Source organism: Oncorhynchus masou, chromosome 31 (genome assembly GCF_036934945.1).
Source record: "Oncorhynchus masou masou isolate Uvic2021 chromosome 31, UVic_Omas_1.1, whole genome shotgun sequence".
In the NCBI taxonomy this organism is placed as follows: domain Eukaryota; kingdom Metazoa; phylum Chordata; class Actinopteri; order Salmoniformes; family Salmonidae; genus Oncorhynchus; species Oncorhynchus masou.
Window position 1 is genome coordinate 77,920,197 of NC_088242.1, and position 17,279 is coordinate 77,937,475.

Here is a 17,279-nt window from a genome sequence, read left to right on the forward strand (position 1 = left end):
CACCCACACCGAATCTCACAAAGACACAGAGGTTGGAGCCAAAAATGTCAAATTTTGACTCCAGACCAAAGGACAAATTTCCACAAGTCTAATGTCCATTGACTGTGTTTCTTGGCCCAAGGAAGAATCTGTTCTTATTGGTGTTCTTTAGTAGTGGTTTCTTTGCAGCAATTTGACCATGAAGGCCTGATTCACAGTCTCCTCTGAACAGTTGATGTTCAGATGTGTCTGTTACTTGAGCTTTGAAGCATTTATTTGGGCTGCAATTTCTGTAGATGGTAACTCTAATGAATTTGTCCTCTGCAGCAGCGGTAACTCTGGGTCTTCCTTTCCTGTGGCGGTCCTCATGAGAGCCAGTTTCATCATAGTGCTTGATGGTTTTTGCGGCTGCACTTGAAGAAACTTTCAAAGTTCTTCAAATTCTCCGTATTGACTGACCTTCATGTCTAAAAGTAATGATGGACTGTTGTTTCTCTTTGCTTATTTGAGCTGTTCTAATTCCACAAATTAACAAGGCATACCTGTTAATTGAAATGCATTCCAGGTGACCCCCTCATTAAGCTGGTTGAGAGAGTGTGCAAAGATGTCATCAAGGCAAAGGGTGGCTATTTGAAGAATCTCAAATATAAAATATATTTTGATTTGATAATACTGTTTTGGTTACAACATGATTTCATATATGTTATTTCATAGTTTTGATGTCTTCACTATTATTCTACAATGTAGAAAATAGTAAAAAATTAAGAAAAACCCTTGAAAGTGTAGGCTTGTCCAAACCTTTGACTGGTACTATATATAGATATAAAGATTTGTGTATATGTTCTAGCTTAGACCCTACTTTAGACACAACATGCTTTTGAATACAGGGTGGGTGTCATTTTTTGTCAAATAAATGTACATCAGAGAATGTTGACTTGAATGGGAATATCTCTTTTAAATTATGCTTTCAATCTTCCATAGAAATCCCATTGAAATCATAGAAATATAGATACTAGAATAGTCATGACCACTTTAAGTTGACATTCAGCAGTGGGTGGACCGTGGGCCATATTTGTAGTAGTAATTAGAAGTTGAAATTTCAAATAAATTTCAATAGTGTACCTGTACCAACTAAATTGCAGTGTTTTTAGTGATAGGTCCATTCTGTACATTTTCTTTGTTTGACTGAAATGACACCCACCCTGTATTCAAGAGCATGTTGTGTCTCAACTGATGGAGGGCACAACACAAAAACCTCAGATGATGGAAATTAGGATTTAAGCTACAACATATGTGAAAATATGAAATAAATCAGAGTTTACGTGTTTCTACATAATTGACGTTAAATGTTAAAACACTTTTTTTTAAATGTTTTGAACGTAAAAATATGACCCCACCCCCATCAAAGTTGCCCATCCCTGTGCTCTATGGACAGCTATGTTGGGTGTTGAATACTGCCTTGTACAAGTCGTCAGCAATGCCTCTTCTAATTATTTCCATCACTGGGCAAATTTCAGGTCTGCTGAGCGCAAACATGAATGTTGTGAAAATTCTGTGCAACTTCCGACGCACGTTTACTGTGAACACTGAGGCTGTACCTGCTTTAAGTTAGTTTTAACAGTGGTCAAGTAGGCTTCTGGGGCTATTTGATCATAATGTAGTCCTAACAGAGTAGCCTACCATCAAAAACAATGAAGAAAATGCATCCAATAACATTTTAACATGGCAATAGCTGTTCAATTGTTCAGCCTGTGTGTTGTGTTCGACGTAGGATTACATTCCATTAGACTTTTTTATTTTTTTGAACATGCAGGGCTGGACATTAACCTGTTTATCCACTTGTCCTTCAGACAAGGTGACTAAAAATGTTGTTGTGGTGTTTGATGCAACAAAAAAAACAGTTTAAAATGCATCATTATTACATTACCATTATGGATATTGGCTACTTAGCTTATTCAAGCCTGTCTCAAAACCCAACTGCCCCTTACAGGAAAAAAAGCTCTTTACCTGACTCGTTTTTCAAAGATAGAATCCTACTCCGTGCGTTCTGCCCACAACAAAATCTCTTACATAATTAGTTTTACATATTAAGTATTGCATAGTAGTTTGTTTTGGTATGTTGCATTGAAAGTGGCTAATATTGTGTTAATTCGATCACAATTCCCACAGTAAAGAGAGAGGTTGATAGTGTTAAGAGTGGAAAACTCAAGAAAGTTGAGTGAAGTTCAATCTCGTGCTTCTCTGCCCGCTCTGATATTTCTTCTGTGCGCAGCTTTGAGGAAACATTGGTCATCAGTACTGTGATCATTATGACTTCCCAATGAGAAATTATTTGGAACACTGTGATAGCCTGTCTGTTAGCCTTGTATTTGTCTATTCAAATGTGCAGCCTGCGTGTGTAGCATGTACGAATGAGTGGTTGACATTATTTCTCTCATGGTCTCTAGCCCACGGGGTACATGGAGGCTGCCCTGTCCTACAGTACCATAGAGGACCTGCAGCTGCTCTCCTGGGATAATGCCCCCAAATATTGTGTGCAGCTCAGCTTCCCCGGGGGCACCGTCCTCCTGCAGGTATGCCCTGTACCCTCCCTCCCTCTTCATGTAACATGACGTGCATGTGTGCTTTCGATCTGTTACCTGATGGTCTGTGTGCCCTAACAGGCAGCCAACAGCTATCTGCGGGACCAGTGGTTTCATTCCCTGCAGTGGAAGGTAGGATTACTATGATGACGTATTCATTGGTTTGTGTTCATGGGGGTTCAACAAGACTCACAGTACTTTGCACAGAGATTTTATTTGTAGGCTACATAGAGAGCTGCATGGGCAGGGCACGTGGGAAGGGGTCCCACTGGTGGTCGGGGGCTCCCCAAATAGCATGTGATAGGAAAATGTGTAGAATTAAAGGAAATGTGCTTTACAATTCCAAAATGTTCTCATAACTTCAAGGCAAAATGTGTAGAATAGCAGGAAACTTGCCTTAAAACTGAAACATTTTCTCTTGGCCTCATGACAAAATGTGTAGAATAGCATTATAAAACTGCACAAATGTTTTGAAAGTTACTTTTTATTTAAATATGATTAAATCAAATAATTTTTTTCTTATTTGGGGCACCCTCGGAGGTCGATGCCCAGGGGCCTCAGATGCATTCGTCCTGTAATGCATGCATTTCCCTCATGTATCTTTGCATTGGTTTGATAAGCCTATAAAGCAACATATTGTGTCCCAAAGGCTTGAAGCCTATTGTAGTTAATCTGTATGTGGTTATGTGTGTGCCTCTATTTTCTAACCAGAAAAAGATCTATAAGTACCGTAAGGTTCTGAACAACCCGAGTCGCTGGGAGGTGGTTCTGAAGGAGATCAGATCACTGGTGGACATGGCCTTGACCTCTCCCCTGCAGGACGAGTCCATTCACCAGGCCCCGCTGCAAATCATCTCCACCCTGCTGGCCGAGGTATGCCCATCTGCTGGCCTCACACACACGCACGCCCGCAGTCATCTCACACACACACACACTACAATACACACACTATAATACACACACTACAATACACACACCTGCTGCTGGGAGCTCAGCTCAAAACACACAGATGCCTGCTGTTTGGCAGAGTCAGAACTGTTCGTCAGTTTGGGAGTGGCTCTATTCAATTTGTTTGTCTGCTCTCGCTCTCTGATCATACCTGTCCCACTTCTGATGTCCCCTCTGCCTTCCCAGAACACCAACCTCAGCTCTCAGGACCATGAGAACATCATTGTGGTGAGTTTAAAGGGGAATGGAAGCACTAGCTTCTAGAACGCCAGCTTCCTGTCACTGTAAATAGCCATATTATTATGTCAGTGACTGGACAGAAACAATTTTGTAGTTTAGCAATGGCGAAGTTTAGTAAAAGTGACCTGTTCGACAGGTAAAACCTGGTCAAATTGCTGAGACTGCAAAAAATTTTTGCCTATTATTGCAGCTCAGAAGGCGTGTCGAGCAGGTTAGAAATAGGCCCCTGGATAGCAGCTTTGATGATGGACAGCTACTCCGTAGCAGCGGCACCCACTGGTGTTCGTGTGGATGCTGTCAGATTATGCCCACTTACTATTGTTACAGTGTAATGGTGTATTCATCTGGATGTGTTTGTGTCCATACCCCCATGGACCCTGGCCACTTGAATCATAGGATGATTGCATTATTAAACTGTTACAGCACACGAGGTATAGTTAAATCTACACTTGTTGCATACGAACAGCTGCTCACCTTATTTACCTGTCTTGAGGCGAATTGAGAGCTAAGATAATACAGCCCTAGAGGATAATAGGGACAGCTGTGTACTTTTAAGTTGACTTCTGCACTAACTCTTGGGAATTATACTAGGTTAGCAGAGTTTATTAGCCCATGACAGGTTGCTGGCAAAGGGCCATTGTAAATACAAGATAGCATGGCTGGGGAAATTGTGAAGTTGTATTGATCAGTCCTGTCTCTGGTATCTCTGTGTGTCCCTAGGCCATTGCTCCTCTCCTGGAAAAGAACCACCCTCCACCGGACCTGTGTGAGTTCTTCTGCAAGGTAAAGATGGGGTCCAAACATTTCACCTCAACCTGTTGTCAGAATCATATCTCATAACTGTCTTTGCCCTTAGTTAGTGCAAGTGGTAATCTCACTACTCAGCTAGAAATGCCTCCACCCGCCCCATAGAATTGCTAGCTTTTCGGTGGCGTAGCTGGCTGAAGGGCCCTACACCCTATGCAAACAGAGCGACGGAGCGTAGTTTGCATGAAGTGTGTAGAGGCCTTTAGGCATTGTCAAGAGGGCGGTCTTGTGTGTTTTTGCGAGACAGAGGATCCGAGATCTAGGCCCGGTAGGACTTGAGGAATCAAACACACTGACGTCCCTCCCCCTAGGGCCATTGTTGGAGCAGAAGATTTAAACTCTTTACAACCATGGCTATCATTAACAGCACAGTTAGTTTTTCCGGGCCTAGTTAATAGAACATTTAGACGGCTGAGATGGAAACAGCGTTTCGGTACAATTTTATAAATGCCGACAGATCATTTGTTAGTTTGATATGGTGTGATCTTTTTATGCCAGTAAAATCAATTACGCGAGAAATGGCCCCTGTATGTGCAAATATTGATATAATAGCCATCATATCGAAGTAAAATTGGAGTCACGTGATGACATGGAGTGTGTGGTCCTCCCAGTACGACTTGGGAAACCATACAGTTTATTAGGTTATAGATTAAAACTTCTAATGAACTCCCACCACTGGTGGGAAAATGTGCATATTTTGTTTATGCGGATTTTAGAATATTGACATGAAAATCTGTCGCAAATTGGATGGACATCTAGCTACTGTTAAATGGTGTTTGTGTGTTTGTGCAGCACTGTCGGGAGCGTCCGCGGTCGATGGTTGTGATTGAAGTGTTCACCCCTGTGGTCCAGAGAATCCTCAAACACAACATGGTGAGCTGAGTTTTCCATCTTATTTCCTGTCAAGGGTCACGCTCAGTTTGTTTATGTCTGTTTTCTCCTGTGGTCATATATTGGAGTGAGTCAAAGCTCACTATACTGCCTCTTGTCCTCTCTATCCCCATGTTTATTTCTCTGTCAGGACTTTGGGAAATGCCCCAGACTGCGTCTCTTCACTCAAGAGTACATTTTAGCTCTAAATGAGCTCAACGCTGGGATGGAGGTCGTGAAGAAATTCATTCACAGGTGAGTCAGTGACAACATGTTTTTAGGACTGGGATTTTCTCTACCAACCCAACACTCAGGACCTAGATATATCAACTGTACCCCCTTGTTTATTTTGTGTTTTCTCCACGTTCGATGGAGGGTGTTTAGGGTATTGAATGCTGATTGTGTGTGTGGCTGTGTTTCAGCATGCATGGTCCCTCCGGGCAATGCCCTCACCCCCGCGTCCTGCCCAACCTGGTGGCGGTGTGCCTGGCTGCCATCTACTCCTGCTACGAGGAGTTAATCAACAGGTGAGTGATGTACTGTTACTGTAGTGTTCTGTAGAACCACCACACAGACTAGATTCAATGGCCAAATAAACCTCCCAAGTTAGCATGGGCTATTCTCCTCTCCTTTAAACATTTTAAATGAGATGTTGACTTGAGTAATGAGTCATCTAATTGGTTATCATAACATCATCACCCTGAGCCACTGGGTCCTCAGCCCCCGTGAGAGGACATTTGCTAAATTTCCGTGACAGAGAATCATCGCTCGGATACATGGCTCTCCTCACTCTCCCTCTAAATACACAGGGGTTGTAACAGAGACATACAACCCCAACAGAATGATATGCATTCTTACTATGGACCTCAATGTTGTAGTCTTGAAATTATTATTCAATGTGTGATACAGTGACTTTCTCCATTCCTCTCTTACACAATATTGCCCCCTCTCCATAAATATCTCTCTCTCCTCTTGCCCACTCTCTCGCTGTCTAGCCGGGACAACTCCCCAAGTCTGAAGGAGATCAGGAACGGCTGCCAGCAACAGAATGAGCGTAAACCCCCCCTGCCCCTCCGCCTGCTGCGCCCAGAGCCCCCCACACCTCCACCAACGTCCCTGCTGCCCCTCTCCCCTCCCCCCTCAGCTCCGCTCTGCCCTTCTCCCACACTGCCCCTCTCTCCCCCGCCCTCCATCGTCAACTCCAGTGAGATCCTGGTGGAGTTGGAACGCAACAACAACACTGCCAACGCCAGGCGGAAGGGTCCAGCGGGAAGCGACAGTGAGCCCAATCTGATCGACTGTTTGCTGGTCAGCCCCGCCCTCAACGCCCTGTCAATCCAGCTGCCTGCCCAGGCCGACCGCGTGTTGGGCTGCTTCGCACTCATCCTCAAAATGCTGTGAGTTACCACTACTGTTACTTAGGGCTGTGACGAAATCAGTATAGCAATACTTTTTCCTTGGAAAAAATGAAAACACAAAGCAGAACAAACTCTTTGGTCCTTTAAAAACCTGCTGTATGTAAAATATAGTGCTATAGCTTGGAAAATAAATAAATATGACTCTGTTTCCAACATCAGGGCTGTTTTTCTAAAGAAGTTAAATCTGCTTCATGTTTTGTTAATATCAGGCAAGGAAACGAGTATCGTCTCGGCCCTATAATGCCTCTCCCTTACTGCCTGCCTTACTATGTCTGTGTGTGTCTAAGGGGGCTTTCACACCAAGTTTGTTTTAAGCAGGGTTTTTTTCTTACTCTGGTACTTTTACCCACTACATTCGGTTTGTTTGGACAGAACACAACCTGCACTCGGGTGACAACACACTGTGGTTTGTTCAAATAGGGTGGTCTCGGTGCCATTCCATTCATACTGTGGTGCAGTTCGCTGCAGGTGAAAACGCAGTCTGGTCGAAACACAGGAAAAGAATCAGAGGTGCGCAGTATTATCGGTTGTTTGACTGCAAGCATTTGATTAAATGCTGCAATATTGTAACTTGATATCTCTGAAACGTTTTGTGTGTAGCGGTGTGCATTTATGAGCGCATCTGATGCAGAGTCATGTCTCCTTTGTTGGCTGCATATCACAGTTTCCTCACACATGTTACAAAGCGGAAGTAATATGAAGGTTGGGGCCAATGTTCCCTCTAAGCTGCGCGCGGGCATGCAGCTCCCCCAGGACTGCCACGCAGAAGTATCAGACCGCGCAGAGAAGTGCGAGATTGAACTTCTCATCTTTCTAGTTAACACTATCAACGTTTCCCTTTGTGTGACTTGTGATCGAATCAACTCAATATTAGACACTTTCAATGTAACATATCGAAACAAAACAAACTAAGCAAAATATTTTCTTGTCGGCAGAGTGCATTGGAGTAGGATTCTATTGCATTGACAGGGACTAATCAGGCCTACACTCTACACAGACTGGTGCACCATAACCAATCAGAGCTGCAGTATACCTATAAGCAAATAGACCATTGCCATATAAGGATCTGTGCCATTCACTTTGAACTGGACTGTGTTTACAGCATGACTGGTGGCGAGTAGATGCACTTGTTTGAGATCAAAGCAAGAGCTGCATGTAGCCAGGTGTGTACATTTCTTCATATTCTTTCCTAGTAAGTGAGTTATTATCCCAGTTATGGCTCATTTCTAGTCAGCAATGGGGGAGTGATTGCTTCCTACAAGAGCACAAAACATGTACATTACTAGATATCTTTTGAAAAGCGAGTCAGGGAAAGAGCATTTTTTTTCTGTCTGAAAGGGGCATTGTTGTATTTTGAGACAGGCTTAAATAAGCTAAGTAGCCAATAGGCAGAGAGTATCATAATGTGTCTGATTCTCTGTTATAATGTTATGGGAATAATTAAGTACATTTTGTAAACTGGTTTCTTGCATCAAACAACACAACATTTTCAGTCACCTCATTTGTCTGAAAGACAAGTGGATAAACAGGTTAATGTCAATCTCTACATGTTTTATTTCTTAAGTCTCATTGAATGTAGTCCTACATTGAACCACACACATTGGCTGCTACTGTAGGCTAAATGGTAGAACATCTATTTCCATGTTAAAATGTTATGGGATGCATTTTCTCCATTGTCTTTTATGGTAGGCCAGTCTGATAGGCCTACAGTGCCTTCAGGAAATATTCAGACCCCTGGACTTTTACACATTTTGTTACGTTACAGCCTTATTCTGAATGGATAAAAAAATACAATCCTCAGCAATCTACACACAATAACCCATAATGACAAATTGAAAGCAGGTTTTTAGAATGTTTTGCAAATGTATTAAATATAAAAGGCAGAAATACCTTATTTACATAAGTATTCAAACCTTTTGCTATAGGACTCGAAATTTAGCGCCGATGCATCTTGTTTCCATTGATCATCCTTGAGATGTTCTTACAACTTGATTGGAGTCCACCTGTGATAAATTCAATTGATTGGACATGATTTGGAAAGCACACACCTTTCTATATAAAGTCCCACAGTTGACGGTGCATGTCGGAGCAAAAACCAAGCCATGAGGTCGAAGGAATTGTCCATAGAGCTCCGAGACAGGATTTTGTCGAGGCACAGATCTGGAGAAGGGTACCAAAGCATTGAAGGTCCCCAGGAACACAGTGGCCTCCATCATTCTTAAATAGAAGAAGTTTGGAACCAGACTCTTCCTAGAGCTGTCCGCCTGGCCAAACTGAGCATTTGGGGGAGAAGGGACTTGGTCAGGGAGGTGACCAAGAAACCCGATGGTGACTCTGACAGAGCTCCTCTGAAGAGATGGGAAGGCACTTAAGACTTGCAGACCATTTTCCTGCAATTGTACACATTTCTCCAAGGAGCCAAGACATTTTTTAAAGCTGATTTCCTACAACTCTATGTAGAGTCCCTTTAGAAAATATTCATACCCCTTGACTTACTCAACATTTTGTTTTACAGCTATTGTGTGCCGCCCTATGGGACTACCAATCACGGCCGGTTGTGATACAGCCTGGATTCGAACCAGGGTGTAGTGATGTCTCTAGCACTGCGATGTAGTGCCTTGGACCACTGCGCCACTCGGGAGCCCAAAAAAAGGCCCAAAAAAGCCCCAAAAAACCTGGAATGAGTGGCTGTGTCCAAACTTTTGACTGGTATTGTAGGCCCATTATCTTCCCTACATACTTGATCTCTTTTAGTCTTTTAAATTGACACTGAAAGCATTTTTCGATCCCGATAATCTATTTAATTAATATACATGTATACAGTTTATTACAGAAACACAAATCATACACAAACAAAACACACAGCAAATGCATCCAACCAATTTGTAGAGTAACAAACTTGACGTAGTCATTGAGTGCTATGAATATGGGACCAAATACATAACTTTTTAATACGCAAGTGAATTTGTCCCAATACTTTTTCTCCCCTAATATGGGTGTACAATAAGTGCTGTAATTTCTTAACAATTCACCCGATATGGATGGAAATACGCTCAAATTAAAGCTGACAGTCTGCAATTTACCGTTATAGTCATTGTTTGATTCCAAATCAATAGTTAAGTATAGAGCCAAAAAAAGAGAAGGCTTCACTGTCCCAATAATTATGGAGGGCACTGTATATATAAATATATATTTTTTCTTCTCTATTTGTCTCTATTCACTGTTATGAGCGAGCATATGTGGCCCAAAGAAAATGCATAGGCCCTGCCCGTCCAAGGATTTCAATGTCAGAAAAATCCCTGCAAACAAAATTAGGTGAAAAAGCCCTAAGTGTAAACAAGAATGAATATGTGGTGCTATCTGTGTGGGCTGTGCTGAGCAGCTGGACACAGCTGCTGACTCTGTCCTACTGGGGAATCATTCGAAAGGAGGGAGTGCTGCTGTGTGTCTCTCTGAATGGATGGATGACATGGACGTGACGTTGTCGAGCAAGATGTTATATTATGTGTGTGGGAATAGGGAGAATGAACTAAATAGTGTGTCTGTAACAATGACACTGTTACTTAACAGACATGAATCTGATCCTCGTACCATTTGAATTAATGGATTTTTTGGCATCATGGGACTATACTCAGGTTACCTCTTGTGATTCCCTTGGTGACCAGCCCTTTGCTCTCATTCTGTGTACCCCTTTCTGTTGTGTACCTCTTTCTATCATTCACTTTCTCTCTCCAACCATTCAGGTCTGACTACGATGACTGGAGACCAGCCCTGGCCAGTCTGCTGCAGCCCATCCCCTTCCCCAAAGAGTAAGTATACTGCCCTTAAAGCATTAGACATCTCACTAAATTCTTCAGTCTTACAGAAGCTATACTTAAATCCAAACTGGTTCTCTAGCAGATTAATAAGAATTGCTGACCCCGTGTTCAACCATGGCCTTTTTCCCTTCATTCAGATTACAACCATTCACTTTCAGTTATTTGAAAATGAAATCATCTCCACAATATCGCTATTTTTAAAACAAGAAAGTTGGTTGCAATTTCAGTTTAACCAGAAAAGACAGAACAAATATTACTGTTAAACTCAAATATACTAATTGATAAAATGAAAAGTATAATCTTTGTAAATGATGTCATAATTATGACTGGTGGAGTTGTATCACACATGCAGCTAGCAAAATAATATGTACATGTCTGCTCTTTCCAAAATTACAACCAACTAATTGCAGCATTACTGCAAACATCGAAGAGGCAAGTGGAAGTAGGAGAAAGTAAGGAACTTGTCTGTTGGCCCAGCATTAAAGACCAAAATTGGTTGAAGAAAATTGTAATGAATAAAAAAGTATACCAGTTTAATTTAAGGACCCAAAAATTGACAGCTGTGCCATACAGATGCCAAAATAGTTGGGAAGAGATTTTCGATGTACCGACTCCATTGCACATGGTTTATGAACTGATACCCAGTTTAATTTAAATTATTATACAGAATTCTTGCAACCAATATAACGTTATATACACTACATGGCTAAAAGTATGACACCAGCTCGTTGAATATCTCATACCAAAATCTTGGGCATTAATATGAAGTTGGTCCCCCCTTTGCTGGTATAACATCTTCTGGAAAGGCTTTCCACTAGATGTTGGAACGTTGCTGCGGGGACTTGCTTCGGTTCAGACACAAGCATTAGTGAGGTCGGGCGCTGATATTGACCGATGAGGTCTGGTTCGCAGTAGGCATCACAATTCATCCCAAAGGTGTTTGTTGAGGTCAGCGATATCGATATGGCCGACGCTCTCCGCTGGTTCCAATAAGAGAGGCTACTGTTGATCATTTTGATAACTGGAAACCGATTTAGTCTTTTCTTTGTTTTCTCATTTCATTAATAGCCATTGCTTTCTAAGCTGTTTTTCCTACAATTGTATTTTTAAACATTGTGATTTGCCTAGGCCTATTTAACTGTTTTCTACTGACCGCTGCAACGCAACAATCAGTTATCTGGTAGGCTCGTTTTAAAACATGCTAATGATCTTCTTTGGTGTAGTATTTTTCATTTGTATTTTTATGTATATGCACAAGTCATTTTATATAGCAATTTTTTAAAAATTTCGGTGATTCTTAACTACCCCAAGCCTATCGCCTATGTTGACATCAATGTGAAATTAACCGGTGAATAAAACAGCTGGCCGTGAGACTTCCAAGGCCTAGTTCAAATGCCGACATTAAATTCAGAGCCATCGGCGCACTGCCTTAACGGCAGACCGGCAAAGCAAACTGTCTGACACAGTTTCTGCTTTCTACTTTCTTAGTGAGAGAAAAGCATGTAGGCTGGCAGCTTCTCAGAGCGACTCTCCGCATGGTCCTAAAGGCAGCTCACAATACGCTTAACTGTCGTTGCATTTTAATTGTGATTGGAATGATTTTAGTCAACTTTTTTTGTCAACAATTTTTATAGCCTACTTCTTTTTTTTAATGGCCTTTTACATTTTTGGTCTTGAGCTAGGGTATGGCGATTGCCCCTGAATTGTACAACAAAACTTATTTAGATAAAAAATTATACACAGTATATATTGTGAATCGCCCATAAGTTCGCCCTCACCCACGGCTGGGACTGTGGGTGAGGGCCTCTCTCTGAGGTGTAGGATCCTGGGATTGGTGTTGACGTGGGTGTGCTGCTGAGGGGCCCTGCTGGGGGATGGAATGGGCTCCGGGCTTGCTGCTGTAATTGGCTCCTCGGCCCTGGCCCTCATTACCAGTCACCTAAAGAGGACTGTTGTTGTCACAGCCGGGAGACTCACCTGCTGCTCACCTGTGCACCAGAGCCTCATCTAAGCATTCAGGCGTCGTTAGAAAGGGCAAAACACTCTGACACAACTCCCAGAATGAATGAGTCAGACAGAACCCCCACACACACCCTAAGAGCTTCACATGGACATGTATTTATTTGTGTGTTTTGAAGATACGTTCAAACCAACAACAAAAACGGTCTGTATTTCCTATGCAATCCAGCTGCTATCTGTTCAATACCTTACTGCATGTTTGAGTGTAAACATGGTAGAAGTGTTTAAATGTGTTATTTTCCATTTCATCATGATTAGTGTATTACATGTTTTAATGATTATTCTTACCGCTCTCCTCTTTAGGGCCCTTGCACATGCCAAGTTCACAAAGTAAGTATCTACAGCCATGACGTTTATTTAATGAATGTTATATTCAGTTACCGTCCAGATGAATCTGTAAGGAAAGCTTGAGGATTGTGCCTGACCTGTCTGTTTGTTTGAACAGAGAGCTGAAATATGTTATTCAGAGGTTTGCAGAAGACCCCAGACAGGAAGTGAGTGTGGCTCTATTAATCACTGTTTCACACTTGTTCTGTTCTAGGTTGGGGTGTGTGGTACTCATGGTTGTGTGCTTGTTGCAGGTCCACTCCTGTCTGCTCAGTGTGCGCTCTGGAAAGGACGGTTGGTTCCAGCTCTACAGTCCAGGGGGTGTGGCCTGCGATGATGATGGGGAGCTCTTCGCCAGCATGGTGAGTGTTTGGTGTTCTTACCCTAATAATCCTAACCCTCATGCCACCTTCTGTTCTAATTGGCTGGACTTGACCTTTGATTCTCTCCTCCAGGTCCACATCCTTATGGGTTCCTGCTACAAAACGAAGAAGTTCCTCCTGTCCCTGGCTGAAAACAAGCTTGGACCCTGCATGCTCCTGGCTCTGCGTGGGAACCAAACCATGGTTGAGGTGTGTGCACCCGTAGCACAGAGCTGACCAGTTTTAATTAGTGTGTGAGTGTGTGGCAGAGAGTTATAAGTGTACAGGAAGCAGAAGTGACCCAAGTGTGTGTGTTTCAGATCCTGTGTCTGATGCTGGAGTACAACATCATGGAGAACAAGGACACCCAGCTGCAGATCATCTCCACCCTGGAGAGCACTCCGGTGGGCCTTCACATGTACGAGCAGCTGTGTGACCGGCAGAGGGAGCTCAAAGAGCTGGTGAGTTACTACTGTAAACCAACAAAGGCTCAAACACCACACGCTCAACCTCGCACCGCGTTCACAATTATTCTGCAATGTTTCCGCAAAATAAACTAGATATCTGGTTCGTCAGAGGACAGCTGTAGTATCTGCTCAGTTAAAACTGTTACTACTCTACACAGTCGACACAGCTAGAGATATCTATTCATTCTTCTGTGTTACCTAATCTTTCTCTGTTGTTACTTCATGGAAATATTAACCCTTTATCTAATTTAAAAGACCTCATATATTTCATCAGTGGCACATTGTTCACAGACACCACCTGCTGTCTGAATGAGGAACTGCAATGCCTGCTGTAATCAGTCAATGTTTTTGTTTCCCTTTCTCCCTCAGCAAAGAAAAGGAGGCCCAACCCGACTTACTCTGCCCTCCAAGTCTACGGTGAGATTGGCTTTTATTATGCTGCTCCCATTCCCTTAAAGGTTCTTTGTTTTTCCTTCATATGAACATATGATTAACTAAATGTTCAAATTTGGTAGGATTTGGTTTCTTTTTTCTTCATGTCTCTCCCAGACCCTCCGTCTCAATTAAACTCAAACAGCTTTATTATGTCTCTCGCTGCCTCTGTGTCCGACCATGTCTTTCTGTCTCTCTGTAGGATGCAGACCTTGCAAGGCTACTGAGCTCTGGCTCCTTTGGGAATCTGGAGAACCTGAGTCTTGCCTTTACCAACGTCACCAGTGCCTGTGCTGAACAGCTCATCAAGCTGCCCTCTCTCAAACAGCTCAACCTGTGGTCCACCCAGGTCAGAACACACACTCACAATCGCAAGTATTCACACACACGTACATTGAACAAAAATATAAACTGCAACAACCATTTCAAAGATTTTACTGTGTTGCAGTTCATACAAGGAAATCAATCAATTGAAATAAATTCATTAGACCCTAATCTATGGATTTCACATGACTGGGAATACAGATATGCATCTGTTGGTCACAGATACCTTTAAAAAAAATAGTAGGGGTGTGGATCAGAAAACCAGTCAGTATCTGGTGTGACCACCATTTGCCTTATACAGTGTGACACATCTCCATCTCCCCAGTAGAATATTGTCCCACTCCTCTTCAATAGCTGTGCAAAGTTGCTGTATATTGGTGGGAACTGGAACACGCTGTCGCACACTTTGATCCAGAGCATCCCTAACATGCTCAATGGGTGATATGTCTGGTGATATGCAGGCCATGGAAGAACTGGGTCATTTTCAGCTTCCAGGAATTGTGTACAGATCCTTGCGACATGGGGCCGTGCATTATCATGCTGAAACATGAGGTGATGGCAGGCGGATGAATGTCACGACAATCAGGTCGTGTCATGGTATCTGTGCATTCAAATTGCCATCAATAAAATGCAATTGTGTTTGTTGTCTGTAGCTTGTGCCTGCCCATACCATAACCCCACCGCCACCATGGGGCACTATGTTGACATCAGCAAACTGCTAACTCACATGACGCCATACACGCCCGGTACAGTTAAAACCGGGATTCATCCGTTAAGAGCACACTTGTCCAGCGTACCAGTGACCATCGAATATGAGTATTTGCTCACTGAAGTCGGTTACGATGTCGAACTGCAGTCAGTGAGGATGGCAAACACTCAGATGAGCTTCCCTGAGATGATTTCTAACAGTTTGTGCAGAAATTATTTGGTTGTGCAAACCCACAGTCTCATCAGCTGTCTGGGTGGCTGGTCTCAGACGGTCCCTCAGGTAAAGAAGATGGATGTGGATGTCCTGGGCTGGCGTGGTCACACACACGGTCTGCAGTTATGAGGCCAGTTGGACGTGCTGCTAAATTCTCTAAAATAACTTTGGAGGGGGCTTATGGTACAGAAATAAACATTCAATTATCTGGCAAAAGCTCTGGTGGACATTCCTGCAGTCAGCATGCCAATTGGACGCTCCCTCAACTTGAGACGTCTGTGGCATTGTGGCATTGTATGTGTAAGTATAGTGGAGTGGCCTTTTATTGTCACCAGCACAGCACCAGCACTTTGTAATGATCATCCTGTTAAATCCGCTTCTTGATATGCCACACCTGTCAGGTGTATGGATTATCTTGGCAAAGGAGAAATGCTCACTAACAGGGATGTAAACAAATTTGTGTTTTTTAAAATAATCTTTTTGTGCATATCTTATTTCAGCTCATGAAACATGGAACCAACACTTTACATGTTGCGTTTATATTTTTGTTCAGTTTATATTTAACATTTTAGCCATTTAGCAGACGCTCTTATCCAGAGCGACTTTCAGGAGCAATTAGGATTGTGTGCCTTGCTCAAGGACACATCGGCAGATTTATCACCTTGTCTGCTCAAGGATTCGAACCAGCGACCTTTCAGTTACTGGCCCAACGCTCTAACCGCTAGGCTACCTGCTACCCTACATACGCACACTAGTATTAGCACACACACATACACACACACACACTTAGTTGTTATTTGAATTGGATAAGTAATACTGTGCATGACTTTGAAAGACATTCTTCCTGTTGTCTTTCCTTCAGTTTGGAGATACAGGATTGCGGTTGCTGTCTGAACACTTGGCGTGTCTGCAGGTGTTGAATCTGTGTGAGACACCCGTGACCGACGCCGGCCTGCTGTCCCTCAGCTGTAAGAACTTGTCTCAATCATTTAACTATATACTTCTCGCATACCATATACTTCTGGCCTGCCACACGACCTCATGCATTCAGTATAGATCAGGCTTCCCACACAATATCCTAACTCTGTATACACTGAGTGCACAAACATTAGGAACACTAACTCTTTCCATGACATAAACTGACCAGGTGAATCCAGGTGAAAGCTATGATCCCTTATTGAGGTCAACTGCTAAATTCACTTCAGTCAGTATAGATGAAGGGGAGGAGACCTGTTAATGAAGGATTTTTTTTGGCCTTCGAGACAATTGAGACATGGATTGCGTATGTGTGCCATTCAGAGGGTGAATGGTCAAAAAACAAAAGATGCCTTTGAACGGGGTATGGTAGTAGGTGCCAGGCACACCGTTTTTTTTTGTCTAGAACTGTTATGCTGCTGGGTTTTTCACGCTTAACAGTTTCCCGTGTGTATCAAGAATGGTCCACCACCCAAAGGACATATACCCAACTTAACACAACTGTGGGAATCATTGCAGTTAACGTGGGCCAACATCCCTGTGGAACGTTTCAACACCTTGTAGAGTCCATGCTTCGACAAATTGAGGCTGTTCTGAGGGCAAAAGGGGGGTGCAACTCAATATTAGGAAGCTGTTCCTAATATTTTGTAGACTCAGTGTCTGAACGATGACTTATTTATGCGTGTCTCTTCCAGCCATGAAGAGCCTGTGCAGTTTGAACATGAACAGCACCAAGCTCACAGCAGACACATATGATGACTTAAAGGTAAGATGAACCTTCATTCCCCC

General features: G+C 42.8%; 1 protein-coding gene across 1 annotated transcript in view; it reads left to right on the plus strand.

Moving 5' to 3' along the window:
- The window catches only part of cmip (c-Maf inducing protein), a 44,964-nt gene that overhangs the window by 21,965 nt on the left and 5,720 nt on the right, over window positions 1-17,279 (plus strand). Inside the window, exons 2-20 of the mRNA XM_064952034.1 lie at window positions 2,427-2,552; window positions 2,643-2,693; window positions 3,273-3,434; window positions 3,696-3,737; window positions 4,470-4,532; window positions 5,349-5,429; window positions 5,578-5,681; window positions 5,849-5,953; window positions 6,422-6,823; window positions 10,588-10,653; window positions 12,985-13,011; window positions 13,127-13,175; window positions 13,263-13,370; window positions 13,464-13,580; window positions 13,691-13,831; window positions 14,207-14,254; window positions 14,472-14,618; window positions 16,378-16,483; window positions 17,186-17,256. Coding sequence (XP_064808106.1) covers window positions 2,427-2,552; window positions 2,643-2,693; window positions 3,273-3,434; window positions 3,696-3,737; window positions 4,470-4,532; window positions 5,349-5,429; window positions 5,578-5,681; window positions 5,849-5,953; window positions 6,422-6,823; window positions 10,588-10,653; window positions 12,985-13,011; window positions 13,127-13,175; window positions 13,263-13,370; window positions 13,464-13,580; window positions 13,691-13,831; window positions 14,207-14,254; window positions 14,472-14,618; window positions 16,378-16,483; window positions 17,186-17,256 — 2,016 coding nt within the window. The remainder of the gene's footprint in view (window positions 1-2,426; window positions 2,553-2,642; window positions 2,694-3,272; window positions 3,435-3,695; window positions 3,738-4,469; window positions 4,533-5,348; window positions 5,430-5,577; window positions 5,682-5,848; window positions 5,954-6,421; window positions 6,824-10,587; window positions 10,654-12,984; window positions 13,012-13,126; window positions 13,176-13,262; window positions 13,371-13,463; window positions 13,581-13,690; window positions 13,832-14,206; window positions 14,255-14,471; window positions 14,619-16,377; window positions 16,484-17,185; window positions 17,257-17,279) is intronic.